The 17580-nt window shown below is 40.0% G+C and overlaps 1 protein-coding gene across 2 annotated transcripts in view; it reads right to left on the bottom strand.

Moving 5' to 3' along the window:
* SAMD12 (sterile alpha motif domain containing 12) overlaps positions 1-17580 on the bottom strand; it is a 167382-nt gene that overhangs the window by 135345 nt on the left and 14457 nt on the right. For both annotated transcript variants that reach the window (XM_034064667.1, XM_034064663.1), the window contains exon 2: positions 15388-15563. In XM_034064667.1, the coding sequence (XP_033920558.1) occupies positions 15388-15563 (176 nt within the window). The remainder of the gene's footprint in view (positions 1-15387; positions 15564-17580) is intronic.

Here is a 17580-nt window from a genome sequence, read left to right as displayed (position 1 = left end):
TTCTGGAGAGAGATCTGTGAAGGGATATCTAAATCAATGTGCTGGGAGACAAACTGGCCCTGAATAAGAACTAGAAATATTTTAATTACATTTCTGAAAGGAACTCTATTCCCTTCTCTTTCTCAGATCGTTTGCTTGCAGTTTAAGAGTACCTGAAAAATTCACACTAATCCTTCAGTTTCTGTTTGCAGAAAGACCAGGAGTGTCAGGCAGTGAACAGCAGGCAGTTCGCAAGATTCACTCCAGGGGCAAATTCACCTCACTAGCCAAAATTTAACTCTTGGTTAAATAGATGATGTTCTATACACACACCGCTGCATAAAGACACAGGTGACTTTAAGCATCTCAGATTCCTATTAGATCTGCCATGCTGTTCTGCTGCCCAGATAAGGGCTTTTGTGTCAACAGCAGCCCTTGGCAAGTGATATTTTTAGACAATTAACACATTCAAATTCTCCCTCCAGAGCTGGCATGTTTTCTGAATAATAAAAAATGCAGGCAGGTCCAAAAATACTTCAAACACATTAATAAGGAAATCTTCATCTTTATGCGGGTTTTTATGTCCATCCAGAATGACTCCAGGTAAAACTCACAATTGCATTGATGCATGTAAGTCCTTTCTAAGAAGCATTACATTTAAAACCAAACTAATTCCTATCTATCCAGAAACAGCAGGTAAAAACGCAAAGTTCATGAGCAAAGGAAAACTTAAGAACTGCAGATGATTTGCCAAATCTGCTTTGTGGGTTTATTTTAGACCACGCTACTGCAGTGTCTTACAGGTCAAACTGAATTAGTCTGCTACATATTCTCGAGTCCACAATGTTTGTTCCAGGTTTTTATGTTGGAAGCTTCTGAATTTGTCCATGTTCAAAACAATACACATTCACAAGCAAAAGTTGTTGGAAAAAACTCAAGGATGAAGGATGTTTCAAAGAAACACAGTCAACTCCCCCCCCCCCCCCTTTCTTCTTGGCAGTCCCTCAAAGCCTCCATTTTCTAATCTCCCAGACGTCAGAATTCAGAGAAATGAACTGTTAAGGAATGTTACCAGACCTTTTACATGAAAACACAGCCAAACACAGGCTGCGTGAGTAAATAGCTGATATAAAGAGCACCATCTACTGACAGGCAGCACTTTGACAGACCCAGACAGTTCTGCAAGGCACTGCATGGGGCTTCCAGATAATCTGGCGTTTAAGAAATTCTGCTTTCTCCCGGAGATGTTCAGTACTCGTCACATTTCCTTCCCCACCTGCCCAGTCTCTTCTGTGCAATTTAAACTGTTCTCCTGCTCACGGCTCACAAGACAGCCCGTTCGCTCCAAGATGCTGTGGCACAGCTCCACTAGGCAGCCCCCACTTTCTTCCCAGTTCCGCTCCATTTCACTTTGTCACTGAAGCTTCCCACATGGAGCCACTCCTCCCTTGTACATAGCTGCTATTGCCACCATTTTACAGTTACAAATAAACATTTTATCACCACCTGTTTATGAGGACATGTTTCCAACAAGGATTTTCCACCGAAGTCAAACACTTTTGAACTGTCCCTGGATGAGATGCAATCATCTCATGATGACTGAAAACGTCAAGATTTATTTCATGAGATGAAATATCTTTCTATGTTCTCATGAAAGAGGTCACATGAAGGTGGAGGTTTCTTACTCACTTTTACCCTACTGCTGGTTTATGTCTTTGAACATAATACCTTGTATTATTTTATCACACAAAATTATTAGGAGGTGCACATAGGAAACGGCTGTGTCCCAAGAGACATGAAAATATGATCGATATCCACAAATTCTCTTGGCTAGTATAATCAGAAATAACCTTAAAAATACTATTTAATATCTTGATCACTTCTAAACCCAGGCATAATACACTGAAATGCACTGAACTATTATGGCACATCATTAGGAAGCACTTGCTAATACTGTCATATTGCATAAGATTTGTGTCATAACACAGTAAGCGCTACCTTATTTTTTATATATGTTTGGAGAGAATAAAAATAGTAAATTTGAATAACTTTTCTAATAAATTGCTCAAAATTCAGTGGTGCTAAAAGGCCTTCACCAACAAACATAAGAACCACTTGTGATAATTTATATCAAAAGTAAAAGAAGAAATACTGATGTATAGTTTGTGCATTGTGTTGCTTCACTGATTAAAACACCAATAACATATCTAAGCTCAGGACTTATGTTTTTACACTTTGTGCAGATTCCAAAGGTCAGTGAAACTCCATTTACTGTTTTTATACAATAACCCTTGTCAATCTCTTTAGAACAGGGTTGAAAGAGAAACAACTGATAGGAGTTTTGCTAAGGGTGAGGCTGTAGTCAATCTGTTTATACATGCAGCAGATAGATACCCATTAATAAAAATATGAAAGGAAAATTCTAACAGGTAGGAAAGTTTCAAGTTCTACCTTGTTTTATAGCCATATTTGCTGTGTCAGCACAGCAGTTTTATTCTTCTAGTGCACTTGCATGCAGCAGCAATAATTTTCTGTTTTCACCTCTTCCTCAATTCTAAGATTTATAAATACAGTGGAATATTCAGACTCATCCTAGAAATTACTCTTTGTTTGCACTGTATTTCATCCTCTGCAGTCAAATTCCCTTTTGCTGCACATACTCAACTACTTTGCCTGATCTTCATCATCCACCTATTATCCCTGCAGCCTCTGCCTTCCTCATCTTTTTCTTTGACCATTTGAGCTCAATCACATATTCCAGGCTATGAGATGGATAATTTCACTGCTCCCCATTATATTGTCCAAGTAATTATAGCAGTGGATGCAGAGAGCTGCTACATTTCTCTTAATCAAAAATGTTTGAATCTCCTGTTCCACTGTAAGATCACCTAATTCTCATCTCTTACACATTAGAACAAACTGAAGCATTTGGTAAAGCTGGTGAAGTGGTGTAAAATTAAAACACATTTGGTTATGAAGGTTACCACTCTTTTACATTGGTATCTCCTGTTCCTCCTCCTCCTCATATGATACAGTCTCTCCCTAGCTCTATTTAGACTGCACTTCCACAGAATTCTCTCTCAGCAGCAAAGCAATACTCTCCCTAAGTACTGTCAGCATGGCAAAGTGATTAAAGTAAGCCAAATTAACAGGGAAATGTTGCCAAGGGGGACAGTTCTCACTGGTTGCTCCTGACCAACTAGTACAGAGCGCTCTATCACTAATAAAAGAGTGAGATAATTCAGGTGGATGATAAATTGATCAACTCACTGAAGTCAAAGAACTGAGCAGTCAATTAAATAAGAGAAAGCAGGGGCTGGTGACTGAACCGTGCTGCAGGAAATCCACCACTGAATCAGGTTCTCTATCATCAGCTCAGTTCAGCTGGGACACACTCAAGCTTCCACTCAACCCCTCCTGCCCCTTTTCCAACATGGTAGAAGTATGTAAGATCCTGAAGGGAACCAGGTTTGAAAACCCTGGGCGGGGAGGAACACAAACATGGGAGAGGGGTATGGGAGGAAGAAGGTGATGAACATGAAAAGAGTTAAATGAGAATTTCATCAACAATGACCCGGTTTTATTTGCCATCACTGTGCCATGTATAGAGGAGCTAATTTAATTTTCAAGTTCAGTTTCATCTGTTCAATTTACTTTGTGTTTTTAGAATCACTTGCAATTTGCATGAAGCATTTCACAGCACAACAATAGGATGCACTCCACATCCTGTTTTATTTTCCCCCCATGTGTCAGGCCTGTTCACGTAACCTGACTACATTCTAGAGTATTCTTTTTGGAATCAAAAGCTAAGAGAGCTTTCTTTCCAATTATTCTTCTTTGGGGCTTTTATCCTCATTTCTTGTGTCCTTTGAAACCTGGAAGCCAGGGCAGGGGAAAAAAAGTCAACAGGAAAAAAAAAAAGGTACTATCTTACACTGTTTTCCACCCAGTAAAAGGCAGAAGGGGCAATGTGTACTAATGAACACATACAACTAATTGAATTTCACCTGAATTTGAGGGTTTAATCAGCATGCTGAATAATTACCTGATTTGAGCATTTTGTTTGGCACTGTTCTTTTTTATTTTTCCTCCCTTTCAAAAATACTGTTTAAAAATGAAACTTTTCCAATAGTAAATTATTTCAACAGAGACTGAGGCAACACGAAACAACAGCTACGGAAAACAAAGATTATAATTATTCAGGAAAAAAAACTCTTCCAAAATAATCTGCTACCAGTTACTATGGGCAATTAACTATAGTTTGCAAGCCATAAAGTAGCCTTCCCCACGGAAAAAGAAAACAGCAGTGACAGCTTAATAAGCAGGAACCTTAACAAGCACTTCAGATTCTTCTTCTGCAGTCAACAATAAAGGTTTCAGGAAATCTCAGTACATGGAATAACAGCCTCTGTTTTCCCCATCAACTTCACAAATCACCATCTAATGCTGAAATGTTGACAATTAAGCTATTTGTTCTTTAAGACAAATCTGAAAAAAGCAAAACTTCTGGGTCACAAAAAGAGAAATAAGTTTGAGACAGTCTTATAGCTGAAGGAGAACATATGATTGTGATAGTCTTTAACTCCAGAAAAAGGTTTTCTATTTAATCAGCAATTGATTATTCAGAAATATCTCTTCAAACCTATACACAAGCTTTATTTAGATAAAAAGACTATCAATCATCAGCAAAGGTATGCTGAAGTTCAGTGACATCTACTTTTTCATAACAAAAACATATTCACAAAATCCTTCACAATCTAAAGTGCACTGCTAAGATTGAAAGCAATCAGCCTTGAATGAAAGATGAATTAATAACAGCTCTAAAACCATTAGAGACAGACTCTATTGTCATGCTTTTGTTTAAAGCAAGGAAAAAAAGGCAAAAAAAGTAGAGGGTGTCTAGGTCAGCAAAGTCATAAGTAGTTGATGGATGCACTTATAGACATGAGAGAAAAAAGGAAGACAGGCAGAATGTAATACCCACTTATGACATTCTCTATGTTAAGGATGGAAGAAAGGCCTCAAGACATGCAGTAACTCTACCTTATTCAGAGCTGAAGGTTTTCTATTTTTAGATATACATGACAAAGACACATTTAACCCTAGAAGTGCAGATTCATAAACCACATTCATTCCTAGACACTGGTAACACCAGAAATATTCAGTCTACCAACAACATCATCTGAGAACATCTCCTACCAGTAATAATTAGGATCTCTGGGTAAGGAACTAGGAGATAAGGAAGACTGAAGAATTGATGCTCCAGACAATGTTAAGGTCTGCTAGCAGTTGTGTGGTGATCCCCAGGTATGCAGGAAATGCAATGTTTATGTTGTTAGAAATGGTCAATTTAACAGCTTCCTATAACCCCAACTGGTGGCCTTGCTCCCTCTCCCCAACAGCCCAGGCTGCCCACTCAAGTTGCTCCTACTGCTGCAGCTCTTGAGGTTGCAGAAGGGTCATATCTGAGAGGTGCTGTGGGACACAGGATGGGCACAGCACCCTCCCAGAACCCATGCTGAGCTTCCTGCACAGCACACTCAGTCAGACTGCTGGGAAGCTACAGGCAGATTCTGATGGTTATTCATTGTGTATAGGTGTCAGTAGGTTTTAGTAGCACTGCACCACAGGGACCAGGACCAGCATCTCCCATTCCAGGCAACATTTTCCAAGGCAATATTGACTACTACATCAGTCTGAACTGGTTGTAGCTAACTGACTCTAGTGAACTCTTTGCTTTGCATAGGAATGTAGATGAATTAAAAAAGGTACAGTTGAAGTGAAGCCTGAACTGATGGCTATGTGCTGGTCCATAGCATCTCACAGGGCTGGCAGACAAAAGATGGCAGCTGGTATACTCAAAGAATAGGAAAACATCACAAGTTCGCACAAACGGAATGAGATATAGTTCAAAAGCTAAAATCAGCAAATAGCCTAAAACCAGAAGGTAATTTCTCTTCTTAAACTGTGGATTTGTGGAAGGAATTGGATTCATGTTCCCTAATCTCTTAAAGAGAAATTATTTGTGATGTTTGATACCACTATCACCAACAGCATTTACCTTTTCCAAGTGCCGAAGGCCACAGCTGCACATTAAAATTGACAGCTCCCAAATTTAAAGCAGCATAATGTTGTACTGCTTTCCCCCCTCTGCTCTCCCACTGCAAACTTAAAACACTTCTTTTAGTTTAAGAGTCTGGCACACATTCTTACTTTTGAACTAACCCTGCAAATGCCCAGAGCAGTTAATGACAATATAAAAGCACCCCACCAACATAACTAGGAGCACAGAAGTACCAGAAGTAGAACACAGGCACTTAGAGCCATCCCCAGGCTGAATCACTATACCAAAGTTTCACTAAATGGCATCACAGCCAAGGAAACCGCAGGCTACTTACAAATCAGTTGGTCAAAAAAAATTAAAGAGAGGGAAAGGGAAGACTTTTCTCTCATTAAACACGGCAGCCTCCTTACTTTCTGCTTGCCCCACTGATAATACAGCATCACAGAAAATGTCTGCTTTAACATTTGGGAGTTGTTTCCCTGCTCCCTGCAGTGGTGTATCAGCCACACAGTAATCTACGGCTGACTGTAGAATAAAGATAAAACAGAAACCCTTCTGACTGAAGTCCACATTCAGAAATAACTAAAAAGAACTAGTATTTGCAAAGTGTGAAATGAAATCATGCTGAAAAGCCTCTTCGGTTTCAGAGGTCATTATCGTTGACATTTCTGCAGTGCCAAACACCATGCCCACTAGTCCCCCATCCACCAAATGCTTCCAGAGGCATGACACAGACAAAGCAACAGTAGAGGCCTTCACCACTACCTACCATGGAAACAGCTGGGGAATCTGTCCCATGGAGAAGAATGGGAACAGGCAGCAAATGAGCTGCTGCATTTGCTATTCCTGGACAGCTTGACCAAGCTGATATTTTCCAGGTTTCAGGGACACATTGCAGAGCTTTTGGACAATCAGTTTTCCATACACAGACATGCAAAAGGCAAAATTTTGGTAGCAAATTCCAAATCTCAGTTTTATACTAAACCAACAGGTTTTAACTGGTCTTTATTATCACCATTCTTCTACAGCTGGAAAACCTGAGCCCCAGAGCAAGAGCTTCACTTCTAGTGAAGAGCATCAGGCTTCTGAAGTCCAAGACCAATTGAAAGAAACTGGGAAAATGACACAAACTCCAATCATTTCCTTTCAATCCAGGACAGACTCTTTTTGTTTTTCAAATTAAGCAGTGTTTGCTTGCCAGATCATCCTGAACATTGCTGTATACATAGGACTGATCTATCCTAAGTGTTCAGAGTATGATTTTGAGAAAATGCAGCTCCTGAAATACAGTCTCCTAATGCAAGGTTTCACCTTCATCAGACATTAATAACTATTTCAACATCAAGTGCAGAGGCTGGTTAGCCAGTAAGGCAAAGGACAGAATTGAGTTTAAGATCTGAATACCTAAACTGCAGTGTTAAATCAGCCCACAAAGCACAGACAGGTCCAGCTGAGCGGTGCTCACTTCAGATGGAGTCTCATCCCTCTCTACACTCCTCTGAGCACACTGACTAGATCTCCACTGATGTAACAGGAGTTTAGACACCTAGCTTACACACAGACACTTGAGCTGTCCTCATCAGCAAGCTCAATTGCACCCACAGTAATAAGGGGAATAGAGACTCCACTCTGCCCCAAGCCACCTCTTTCCAGACTCTCCTAATGAAATCCCTACGCTCCTTAGCACACCTCTGCACTAGGGAGAAGCTTGGCAAGTTGGTAACACAAGAAACACCCTTCAGACATTATCAAGGTCATTACAGTCCCACACCCCTTTGTGATTGTGACACATTTCACTCTCCAGGCTCAGCAATTATGGTATTTTTCAAAATGGAAAGAAGTTCCCACTTGGAGAGGAAAAGGTGAACTACAGCAACTGCTGATCAGTTTTGGCAGCAGTGTCCGCACAAGTGGCACATTAATGAAATAATGGTTATAGCTCAGGTGAGAGACACTATTTGCAGAACCTGCAGTGCCAGCACTGGAGCCTTAAACAGCTTTCCCATTTTAAATAAGAAATTGGCTCTGTAACACATTTTGTAATCCCTGTAACCACAATGCTATTATTTTCCTTAACTGGACAATTCTATACTTTTCCTTCCCCATTAAGGCAGTCATGTCATTAAAATACTGCTTTATTTTGGAAGCAATCTCTGTGAAGCCCTTAAAGTATCTTCAAAGTGAAAGCAGAGGGTTTGTTTGGATGGCTTTGTGGAGCAGTTTCACAACGAGGCAAGCAGCAGAACCGGTACTATAAGCACATTATGCATCCACATGCTGTATGGAATTGCTTTTTCCTCTAAAAGCCACTCCATCTTTTTATCTGTATTTCTTTTTCCCCTGAAGAGAAGTTCTTCTAAATAATGTGCCTGTGTCTACATGAGTCTATAGTATTAGACATCCCACTTATTTCTAGAGTACTACTGTGACTGTTTGCTGCTTATGTTCGCGGATACGTACTGTGATTGCTGCTCCTTTTCACACTAGTGCAAGGGGAAAGAACACAAATTTCACATTGATAGCTTTCAGGGGACAACAGGAGCCAGATCAGACTCCATTTCCCTCCTTATGCTCCCTCAGCTGCCTCTCTGTAACCATCTGCTCTCGCCTGCCCTACACAAGGACTGCATTCGCTGCCTGCAGCAAAACCCACCACATTGCTGTGCATTTGTGCAGCCCCCAGCTCACATAGGGTCAAAGGCTGCACTGTTTCTCGCAGGCCAACACCTTGCTGTCCTTCACATGCGTGCGCTGTGTGCATGCCATCACTGACAATGTTTTCATCATTTATTTGTTGGTGCAAGTCCAACTGTAAAAAGCCTGACAAGCAGAAATTTCTCTTGCTGTTATCACCTCATGGACTGAAGTCAGAGATAGAGCATCCTTGTGCAGCTGAACTTCATGAAGGAAACTCCTTTTAAATAGCTTGGAAGGTCAATCAATAGTGGTCTTTGTGAGTAAATTTCATCTGTTCTACTCATATCCATCTAAAGAGCCAAGTATTAGTCTGAGCTAATTATTTTTACTTCCTATGGAGAGAAAGGAGAGAAGAAATAGGAAAATAATCCCACTTTGTGATGGGGGGTGAAGAAGGAAATGAATAACGTTCCTTTGCAGACGCTCTTCTTTTTCCCTCAGTGTTCCAGGCAGAGCACAACAAACTAACTCGGGCATGATCTCCCACTCACATGCGGCTGCCCTCAGAGCAGATGATGTTTCGGAATACCCAGGCATGCAGTCAGGGCAAACAGGATGAACAGGAGAAGCCAGATCTTTTATGCTTAAGGTAGAAACCTAACTGCAAAAATATTACATTATTTATAACTAGAATGGACGAAACAACAATGGGGAAAATATGCTACAGCAAGAATCCCCTTGGATTCTGAATGAGGCATTTATCCTCCTGTGATAAACAGGCTTACAGGACCCCAACAGAGAGACATTCCTTGTCTTCCTGGCTTGTGACAGTGTAAATTCTGAACGAAGATATATTCTGCGCTAGAGACAGGTTTACTCCAGAACTCCATTCACATCAGTAAAACACCAGCGTAATAAACAGAACATCAGCCTCAGATACTTCAAATGCACAAGGTCACCCAGCACTCCTCTTCCACCCCCCAGGATAGAAGGCTTGCTCACTGAAAGATAATACTTCAGGTGGAGATCATAATCATGAATGATAGGCTGAGAGAGGAAGATACACATATACAGCAAACATTTCAGCCCCCAGTTCAGACACCTGAAAGCAAGACAACATGCATACTTTAACTATGCAACACACACAAAGTCTATTGAAAATGAAGACAGAAGCGAGCATACTTATTATTGTGTATTACCGATAATCACAGAATGATACATTAGAAAGGCACATTGCCCTGTTTCAGCTGACATTAACATTTACCAAATACTTGTAAGTGCAGTTCAGATATACTGTACCCTCAGATTCTGCACTTATTTTTGCTAGTCATGAAAAGACCCAATGCAGTAAGTGGTGTTTTGTCACTTGCAAAGAGTGGGAAGAAACCGACAAAAGAGAAGAATCTTAAAATCACCATGTATCACACTCTATATCCATGGGCTTTCATTGTGGTCTGCTATGGCCATTGGTAATCTGTTAACTACTTCTCCACAATCTGCAATCTAAACACCCTCCCACAGCATTTTAAAGCAAAACCTGGAGGAGTGGAACAGCCCAGCTTGGGGTTATGCTGAACCTTTAAGAGGTGAAACGCTCATTAACTTCAGTATGTTCAGTCTGGGGTCTCGTTCACAAAGGGGACAGTTGGAAGACAAATCCAAATGGTAAAACCTCATTGCTCCAGCTCAGTGGCCACAAAAAAAGGGGGGATTGGAGGAGTGTGTGTGTAAGTGGTCCCATCAGACCAAGCAGCTGCGCTGATGAATGACAATCAAAGGGCTGATCAGTGGCTAGAGCACCTCTCCTGTGAAGATAGGTTGAAAGACTTGGTCTTGCTCGGCCTGAAGAAGAAAAGGCTCCAGGGAGATCACAGAGCAGCCTTCCAGTATGTAAAGGGGCCTACAAGAAAACTGAAGAGGGACTTTTTACATGGGCATGTAGTGACAGGACAAGAGGAAATGGCTTTAAGCTGAGAAAGGGGAGATTTGGGTAAGATATAAGGAAGAAGTTCTTTACTTCTTTACTGACAGGGTGGTGAGACACTGGCACAGATTGCCCAGAGAAGCTGTGGCTGCCCCATCCCTGGCAGTGTTCATGGCCAGGTTGGATGGGGCTTAGAGCAACCTGCTCTAGTGGAAGGTGTCCCTGCCCATGGCAGGGGGCTGGAACTGGATGAGCTTTAAGGTCCCTTCCAACCCAAACCATTCTTTGACTGTATGCATGTTCTGTCATACACATCACCAGAACCACTGCTTGGCAAATAGTCTCTCTTACGCATCCTATCTTAGAAGCTTGACCAAAAAGGATAAACATAGTGAAGCGGAGCCACTAATTAAGAAAATGGAGAATTCTTCAGAAAATTACTTTTTCTGTTCTCTTTTTAAAGAATAGCACCAGAATTTTTATTTTTTTTAATTAACTGACAAAGTACTTTTATATTTCTAAGAACTCTTTAACACCCTTATTTCTCAGAAGCTTGGACTCTTCTGTGCTTGCACATTTCACCATACACTTGACACACACACACCAAATGCTTCCCAAGCAGAGCAGAACTCCCCAGGAAGCCAAAGGAGCTGCTTCCACCCCAATCAGTCCTGAAGTGGACCCACTAAGCCAAGATAAATTCTTATCCTCTTGTTACCGAGTTCAGTCAGCCTTTCACTGCTGTTAGATGTCATTTTGAGAAAGAGCTGGGGTTTTTAAGAAAGCAAAAGCAACCAAAAGAATTAATGAGCTATGCTGCAACAAAAAAAGTATCGTCTGCCGGTGTCTCTATAGCACTTATCAACAGAAGGCAAGATAAAAAAGCTTCTCATTTCTTTTACCAGTTCCTTTTCACAGTTTTTGTGAACATTTTAAAGGCCTGTTAATTTGCCTCTGGGTCAGATAAAATAACCTGCCATAGCTAAAGCTAGATAAAAGTCTAACTGGAGCAGTTGCCATCCAAAAGCCTTTATTATTTGCTACTGCTGCTACCATATAATGAGACAAAGTGTGCCACCAGATATGCACACCTTACTTAGGAATCAAAACTCCCTGAATAAATAAGCTTCTTGCAGTAAGTGACAGAACAGATCTGGGTCTCACGCTTACAATGAATAGGGCTATATGAGTGCAACATGTGGGAAGCCTTGATAAAAGTCAATATTCCTGTAAGAGATTATTTTCTAAATTTGTTAGGAAAGTTGCCTTCTATTAAAGCCTATACTCAGACAGGTACAGGACTGCAGAAGTACAGGAAGACTTTTCTTTAACAGTACTCTACTCTGTAACTACAAATTCCCTAACTCATTGTGTTTATCTAGAGATACTATGATACTAAAACCAGACCAGACATAAGAGCCAAAAGTAGCATTTTAATGAAAAGATAATTCCAGAAAACACACACAACAGATTAGATATAGGTGTTATAGAAATAATATACATAAAATTGTATATTGTAAACCATTCTTGCTTTCTCCAGTGAAGCTTCCTGCTCTGTAAAAGTGTCCATTCAACTGACTGAGGTTTTTTTATATACCATGAAAACCGAAAAATCAATTACTGTATACTGATATACATAAACACACATTTTAAAAAATATATAAAGCAAAAAAGCTTAAAAACTAAAGCATTCTTACACTCCATATAATTTCCTTAATTTGTATTATATCCTGTGCATTATCAGAGTGTCACTGGATTATGTATATGGATATATGTATACGATATAAATAATCTTGTCCTTTTCTGGACTTGCTCACACTTGTAACAGGGTAGCACCTAAGATTATTGTCCCATTTTCCATTAAAATTCTGCCTCTGTCATCCTATAAAAGTTAGAATTCATACTCATCAGGAACTTCATGCTACGCTTCCTGCTCTCTGCATCCCAAATACAGAAACAAATACTTCTACTCCCCTATTTAAATTACAGTACCTGCATAAAAGATAACTTTAGCTCTACCTGTAGCCCATGAGTTACTATTGCTCTGCAAGTCCATAGATGAGGACAAAAAAAAAGGACAGACTTCATTAGAAATGAGATTCTGTTTATTTCTTTGGACAGCAAAACCTGAAAGCAGTCAGGGCTTTAAAGTACTGTAATTGGTCTCCATGAAGACAAATTGGAAAGCTGAAAGCAGAGAAGATGATCTAGAAGGCATCTTAAATTACATTCAATACATTGCATTGCTTTGTGTAACTTACCTCATATTTACAGCAGTAAGAGTTACATGTTAATATCATTTGAATACATCAGATTGCAAAGAAACCTTTCTAAAAACAACTGAGCAATGAGGACACATAAAACATGGGCTTTAAACTTAAAAAGCGTAGCTTTAGATTAGATACTAGGAAAAAAATTCTTCACCAGGAGGGTGGTGAGGCACTGGAACAGACTGGCCAAGGAATTTGTGACTGCTCCATCCCTGGCAGTGTTCAAGGCCAGATTGGAAAGGGCTTGGAGGCACCCTGGTCTAGTGGAAGATGTTCCTGCCCACGGCAGTGGGGTTGGAACTTTATGATCTTTAAGATCCCTTCCAACCCAAACTATTCTATGATTCTTTGAAATGGATCTGCCCACAATGTTTTATTTACAGTATTTTCCTCTATTCCCATTCATCTTTCCACTGTACAGATATGATTGCATGGATAATGTTTCATAATGACAGCTTAATTCAGCTCTTAAAGACACACAAGTTACAAACCTATCTCTATATTCACATTTAGAGAATTAACTACATGATTTTTAAATTTAAGGCTGAGCAAGCCAGAAAAGAAAGGCCTCCTTAGCTGTAACATATGAATCCAGATGAAACACATCACCAAGTTCATACAATACTTCAAAAATAAAGTTACTAACAAGGCAACAAAACATTCAGAATACCAGTCCACTTCATTAGCTTAATACTATTATGCCAAGCTTATTCCATCAAGCAAAATGTGTAGTTTTTGTATCTGAAGCATACCCAGCTTTCTAAATAAAGCTACTGCAATCAGATGTAGGAAGCCAACAGTTGGCTTTGCTACTTTGAGAGCACTACACTTCCCCTCTTTGGCAGCTATTTCCAGTAGGGATGGCCTGTTTTCTATTCATCAATCCAACAAGTACAACTCAGTGGAATCAGGCTCCATTACATTAAATCACTGGTATATTTCATCCCGATTTTCCACTAGGATGAGCTTTTGCAAGCAAAGACAAGCTTGAGCTCTCCATGTGTTCGTGTCAACTACACATGGTCCCATTCTCAATTGGAAGCTCCACTGTGTCATTTAGCTTCTTCACATCCAAGACTGTAAGATCTCCTCTGAGATTAACATTCACCCTTGGCTTTCAATACAGGGCAGATTTTCATCTGGTGATGTTGAAACATGGGCAGGGTTAGCTTGCCTTTGTCTGCAACAAGCTGGGTAAATGCATTATTAGCTAGGCTTTGTCTCAAAACCCATCCAAAATTTGGTGGTCTTGTTACTGAATAAATGATTCAAAGCAAAGGCATAAACCTGCTCCTCAGGGGTTCAAAAGAAATCAGCAACGTGTTCGGCCACAAAGCAGACTGCAAGTAGCAGTGATTTTGATCAATGCCAGCCTGTACTGGATCTAGTTCAGTGATTTAAGACAGAATGAAATGAGTTTAAAATTGTACTCATTTAGAGCTAGGTATTTTAGATAAAAATCAGAAAGGAGGATTCATGCTAAGCCTCTATTGTCAAGGCTACTGCTCAAAACATTTCATGCTGTTTTATTCTGAACTACCTCACAAGTGTATGTGCATCATTTGTTAGATTTACTGTATTGCTGACAGTAGGAAATACTTATATTTGTTCAGTCATTGAATTAATTGTTAATGCCTTTGATGGATGTTTGAGGAGAAAAAAACAAGACACTCATTTGATTTGTTCAATTACTTCCCAAAGTGTCAGATTCAGTAAAAACCTCAATTTTCCACTGCAGAAATCACCACCAAAACTCTGGATTTAGGCCTTCAAAAAGGCTGATAAATCTTTTACAGAATCTCTCCCAGTTTGTTTGTTGGGTTTTGGGTTGGGTTTTTTAAAACGTTCTCTTATTTTTCATTCTAGCTAAAAACATTTCTAATATTACAAATTATTGTCCTTTGCCTGAAGTGTCTGGAGCACACACTTTCACCTGCAGTTGGCAGTCACATCTCCTGCACACAAACAAGAAACGGCAGCTTATGAATGGGAACAGACACTTCATTTGTCTTTAGGAATTCAGCTCTGAAGGATGTTTATTCACTGACATACCAGACAGGGAAGAACCAACCTGCTCCTTTACCTAGAATTAGTTAACAGTTTATTCAACTCAGTCACCCATATCAAAATCCACATATTCATAGAACCTTTCTCTTCCTTTACCTCATCCAGGAAAAAAATAAACACACTTAAGAAAAACATATCTCTTCTCATTCTGGTTCCTACCCAAGTCATTTGGAAAAGTAAAAGTCTCCAGAGTACCTGAAAAAGGGATACTCCATTGTTTTAATTATCTTCTTCTAGAGAAACATAAACTAGTGCTATGTCCAAGATGTGTGTGGGCTAAAACTCCATGGCAATACCTTCCTTCTGTAACACCCACATTCTCAGACTGTTACTTTTCCACCTTTGTATGTCTTTAATAGGATGATAAATGCTCTTTAAGCAGTAGCTAGGATGTCAAGAAGCAGTTTAAGACTCAGCAAAATAAGTAAGAACCCAGTCCTACCTACCTTGGATATTTCTGGTTCCACTTGTCTCTTGGGTGTCTCTTTTGACTCAGGCTCTTTTGGAGTACTAGTGTTCTTAACAGAAGGCAATTCAACTCCTTCACCTTCAAGTTGCAGATTAATACCTTCTGTGGGGCCAGGGTGATCAATACCATTTGGATTCAGATTGCAATGGATAGCTGGGAAAAAATACAGGAAAAGAAAACACTGCTTAGGAAAGAAGAACCCAATGTTTCAAACATTTATTACAAAGTACTAAGAAGTGCCACATGGTAACCTATGGCTGATCATGGCAAAAGAACTGTCTATACCTGGACATAGATTCAGGATGAGATATTTGAGAAAGAGAATGAGAGGCAATACAGCCTCAACACAGTGCAGGCTACTGTATTAACTGTGCTCTACTGGATTCACTACAATATCCAAGACCCTCAACTTACAGCTTTTACTAGGCTACAATATATCCCATGTATTCAGCATTCAGCCATACCTTTTTTCTTTTCTAGGCAAGCAAGTTGAAGTTTTTCTATGACATTTTCAATTATTACAACATTCTAGGTCCTAAACAATGTGGAATAAGTAAGCTGTGCACAGCAAGTTGGTCTCTGCATAATGACTTACCCAGCTGATTATCTCTCCTTCAGCACTTTGTAACTCTGCAAATTGCCACCTATACCATCCTAACAAGCAAGAGGGATGTACTCTCGAGGAGCACATAAGGAATTGTGGACTAATGACAGCAGAGTAAGGAAAGCAGATGGAGGAAAAAAACAAAACAAATGCAAACCACACCAGAGAAATGCACATTTAGAACTATGGCAGAAGCTTAATCATTTTCTGTCTGAAATGTCACTGTTCCAGCACTTGCATAGAGTAGCCTTAACCTCCTTGGCACATGTAGCCATTTGAAAACTTATGGATCCTGAGGCAACTTCCCCTTCATGTGACTATCTGAGTTTTGCATTCACATTCCTGTGTAACTGTGCTGCTTTTAGTGCTACACCTAATTAATGGTCCCAAGTTCCCCTGTTCAGCAGAGAACTTTGCTCATATACTGTGGTGCAATGTTTGACAGACCTGATTGGAACCCAAAACACAATGTAAAGCTAAAATAAAAGCTGTCCTTTTACTCTTGCTTGGCTTACAGGCAAAGGGTGGGGACCAGGGGAAGGAATCAGAACTGCCAGTTTCTACAAGCCTATGAGTAAATCCTTGAAAGCCTCTCATGGGAACCAGGCTCAACCTGCCAGAAAAGGCAAAGGGTCCTTCAACTACAGCACCTTTTGAAAACCCACTGATTTTAAATCCCAGGGTCTTAACTGAAAACTATGAGCCTAAACAGCAATTCCCTGGTGCAGAATTAAATCAGAGGCCAAGAAGTTGGCCCTTTCTCCTTGGGATTATTAAAAACATCCAAATATTTATACAAGACAAGTGATCTGTCCAAACACTACAATACCTACATCTGCAAGCCAGGGATGGAAACATGTATCTTGAAGGCAAAGGAACATTATGAAGGATAATTTATAGACAACACTGAATGATGGAAAGCAGTAAAGAACTGCAATGTGTTTTATTACAAATTGCAGCTATTTTGTATAGTAGAAAAATACATCGCTGCCCACAGAAAAATAGCAAATGAAACTAAAAACAGGAATGGCACTAAATTTCAGTCTCACTGTGAGTAGCAGAGTGGGATTAGTCCTGGACTTCTTTTACAAGAGTGAAAGAGGCAGAGGTTCCTTTCCAAACAGTCAATTATTTATGAGAGAACATGTCCACAGCTGACCCCTGCAGAGAACTCCTTCTGGGGAAGGAAAAATAGGAGGTGAAGGATACAGAGCTTCTGGAGGCAAGCTCAGGGTTTCTACTGGCCACCACAGGAGAAAGATTTCCAGTTAAAAATCCCTCCATCTGCTTAAGCCTTGTATAGAGAATTGTGCCTTTTCTTTAAAAGTGCTGCAAAGCCTCTGAGAAGTTTTCTGGGAACTCCTGGGTTTCCCCTTCAGGTACCAATCTCTCAAAAACAAGCGCATTTTCTATTGTAATCAGGGGGAAAGCACATCAGGAAAAGGGGTGTGCAACAGTCCGATTGATGACTGATTTTGTCTGTCATATTTCTGTCTCATTTTAGAACAGCAAGTATCTGCAATTTCTTCCTGATACATAGAGAGCTCCTACAGAGCCTTTTTTCCC

The sequence above is a fragment of the Melopsittacus undulatus genome, chromosome 1, assembly GCF_012275295.1.
Source record: "Melopsittacus undulatus isolate bMelUnd1 chromosome 1, bMelUnd1.mat.Z, whole genome shotgun sequence".
NCBI lineage: Eukaryota > Metazoa > Chordata > Aves > Psittaciformes > Psittaculidae > Melopsittacus > Melopsittacus undulatus.
The sequence above is the reverse complement of the archived record's forward strand: the minus strand, read 5'-3'. Positions and strand labels throughout refer to the sequence as shown.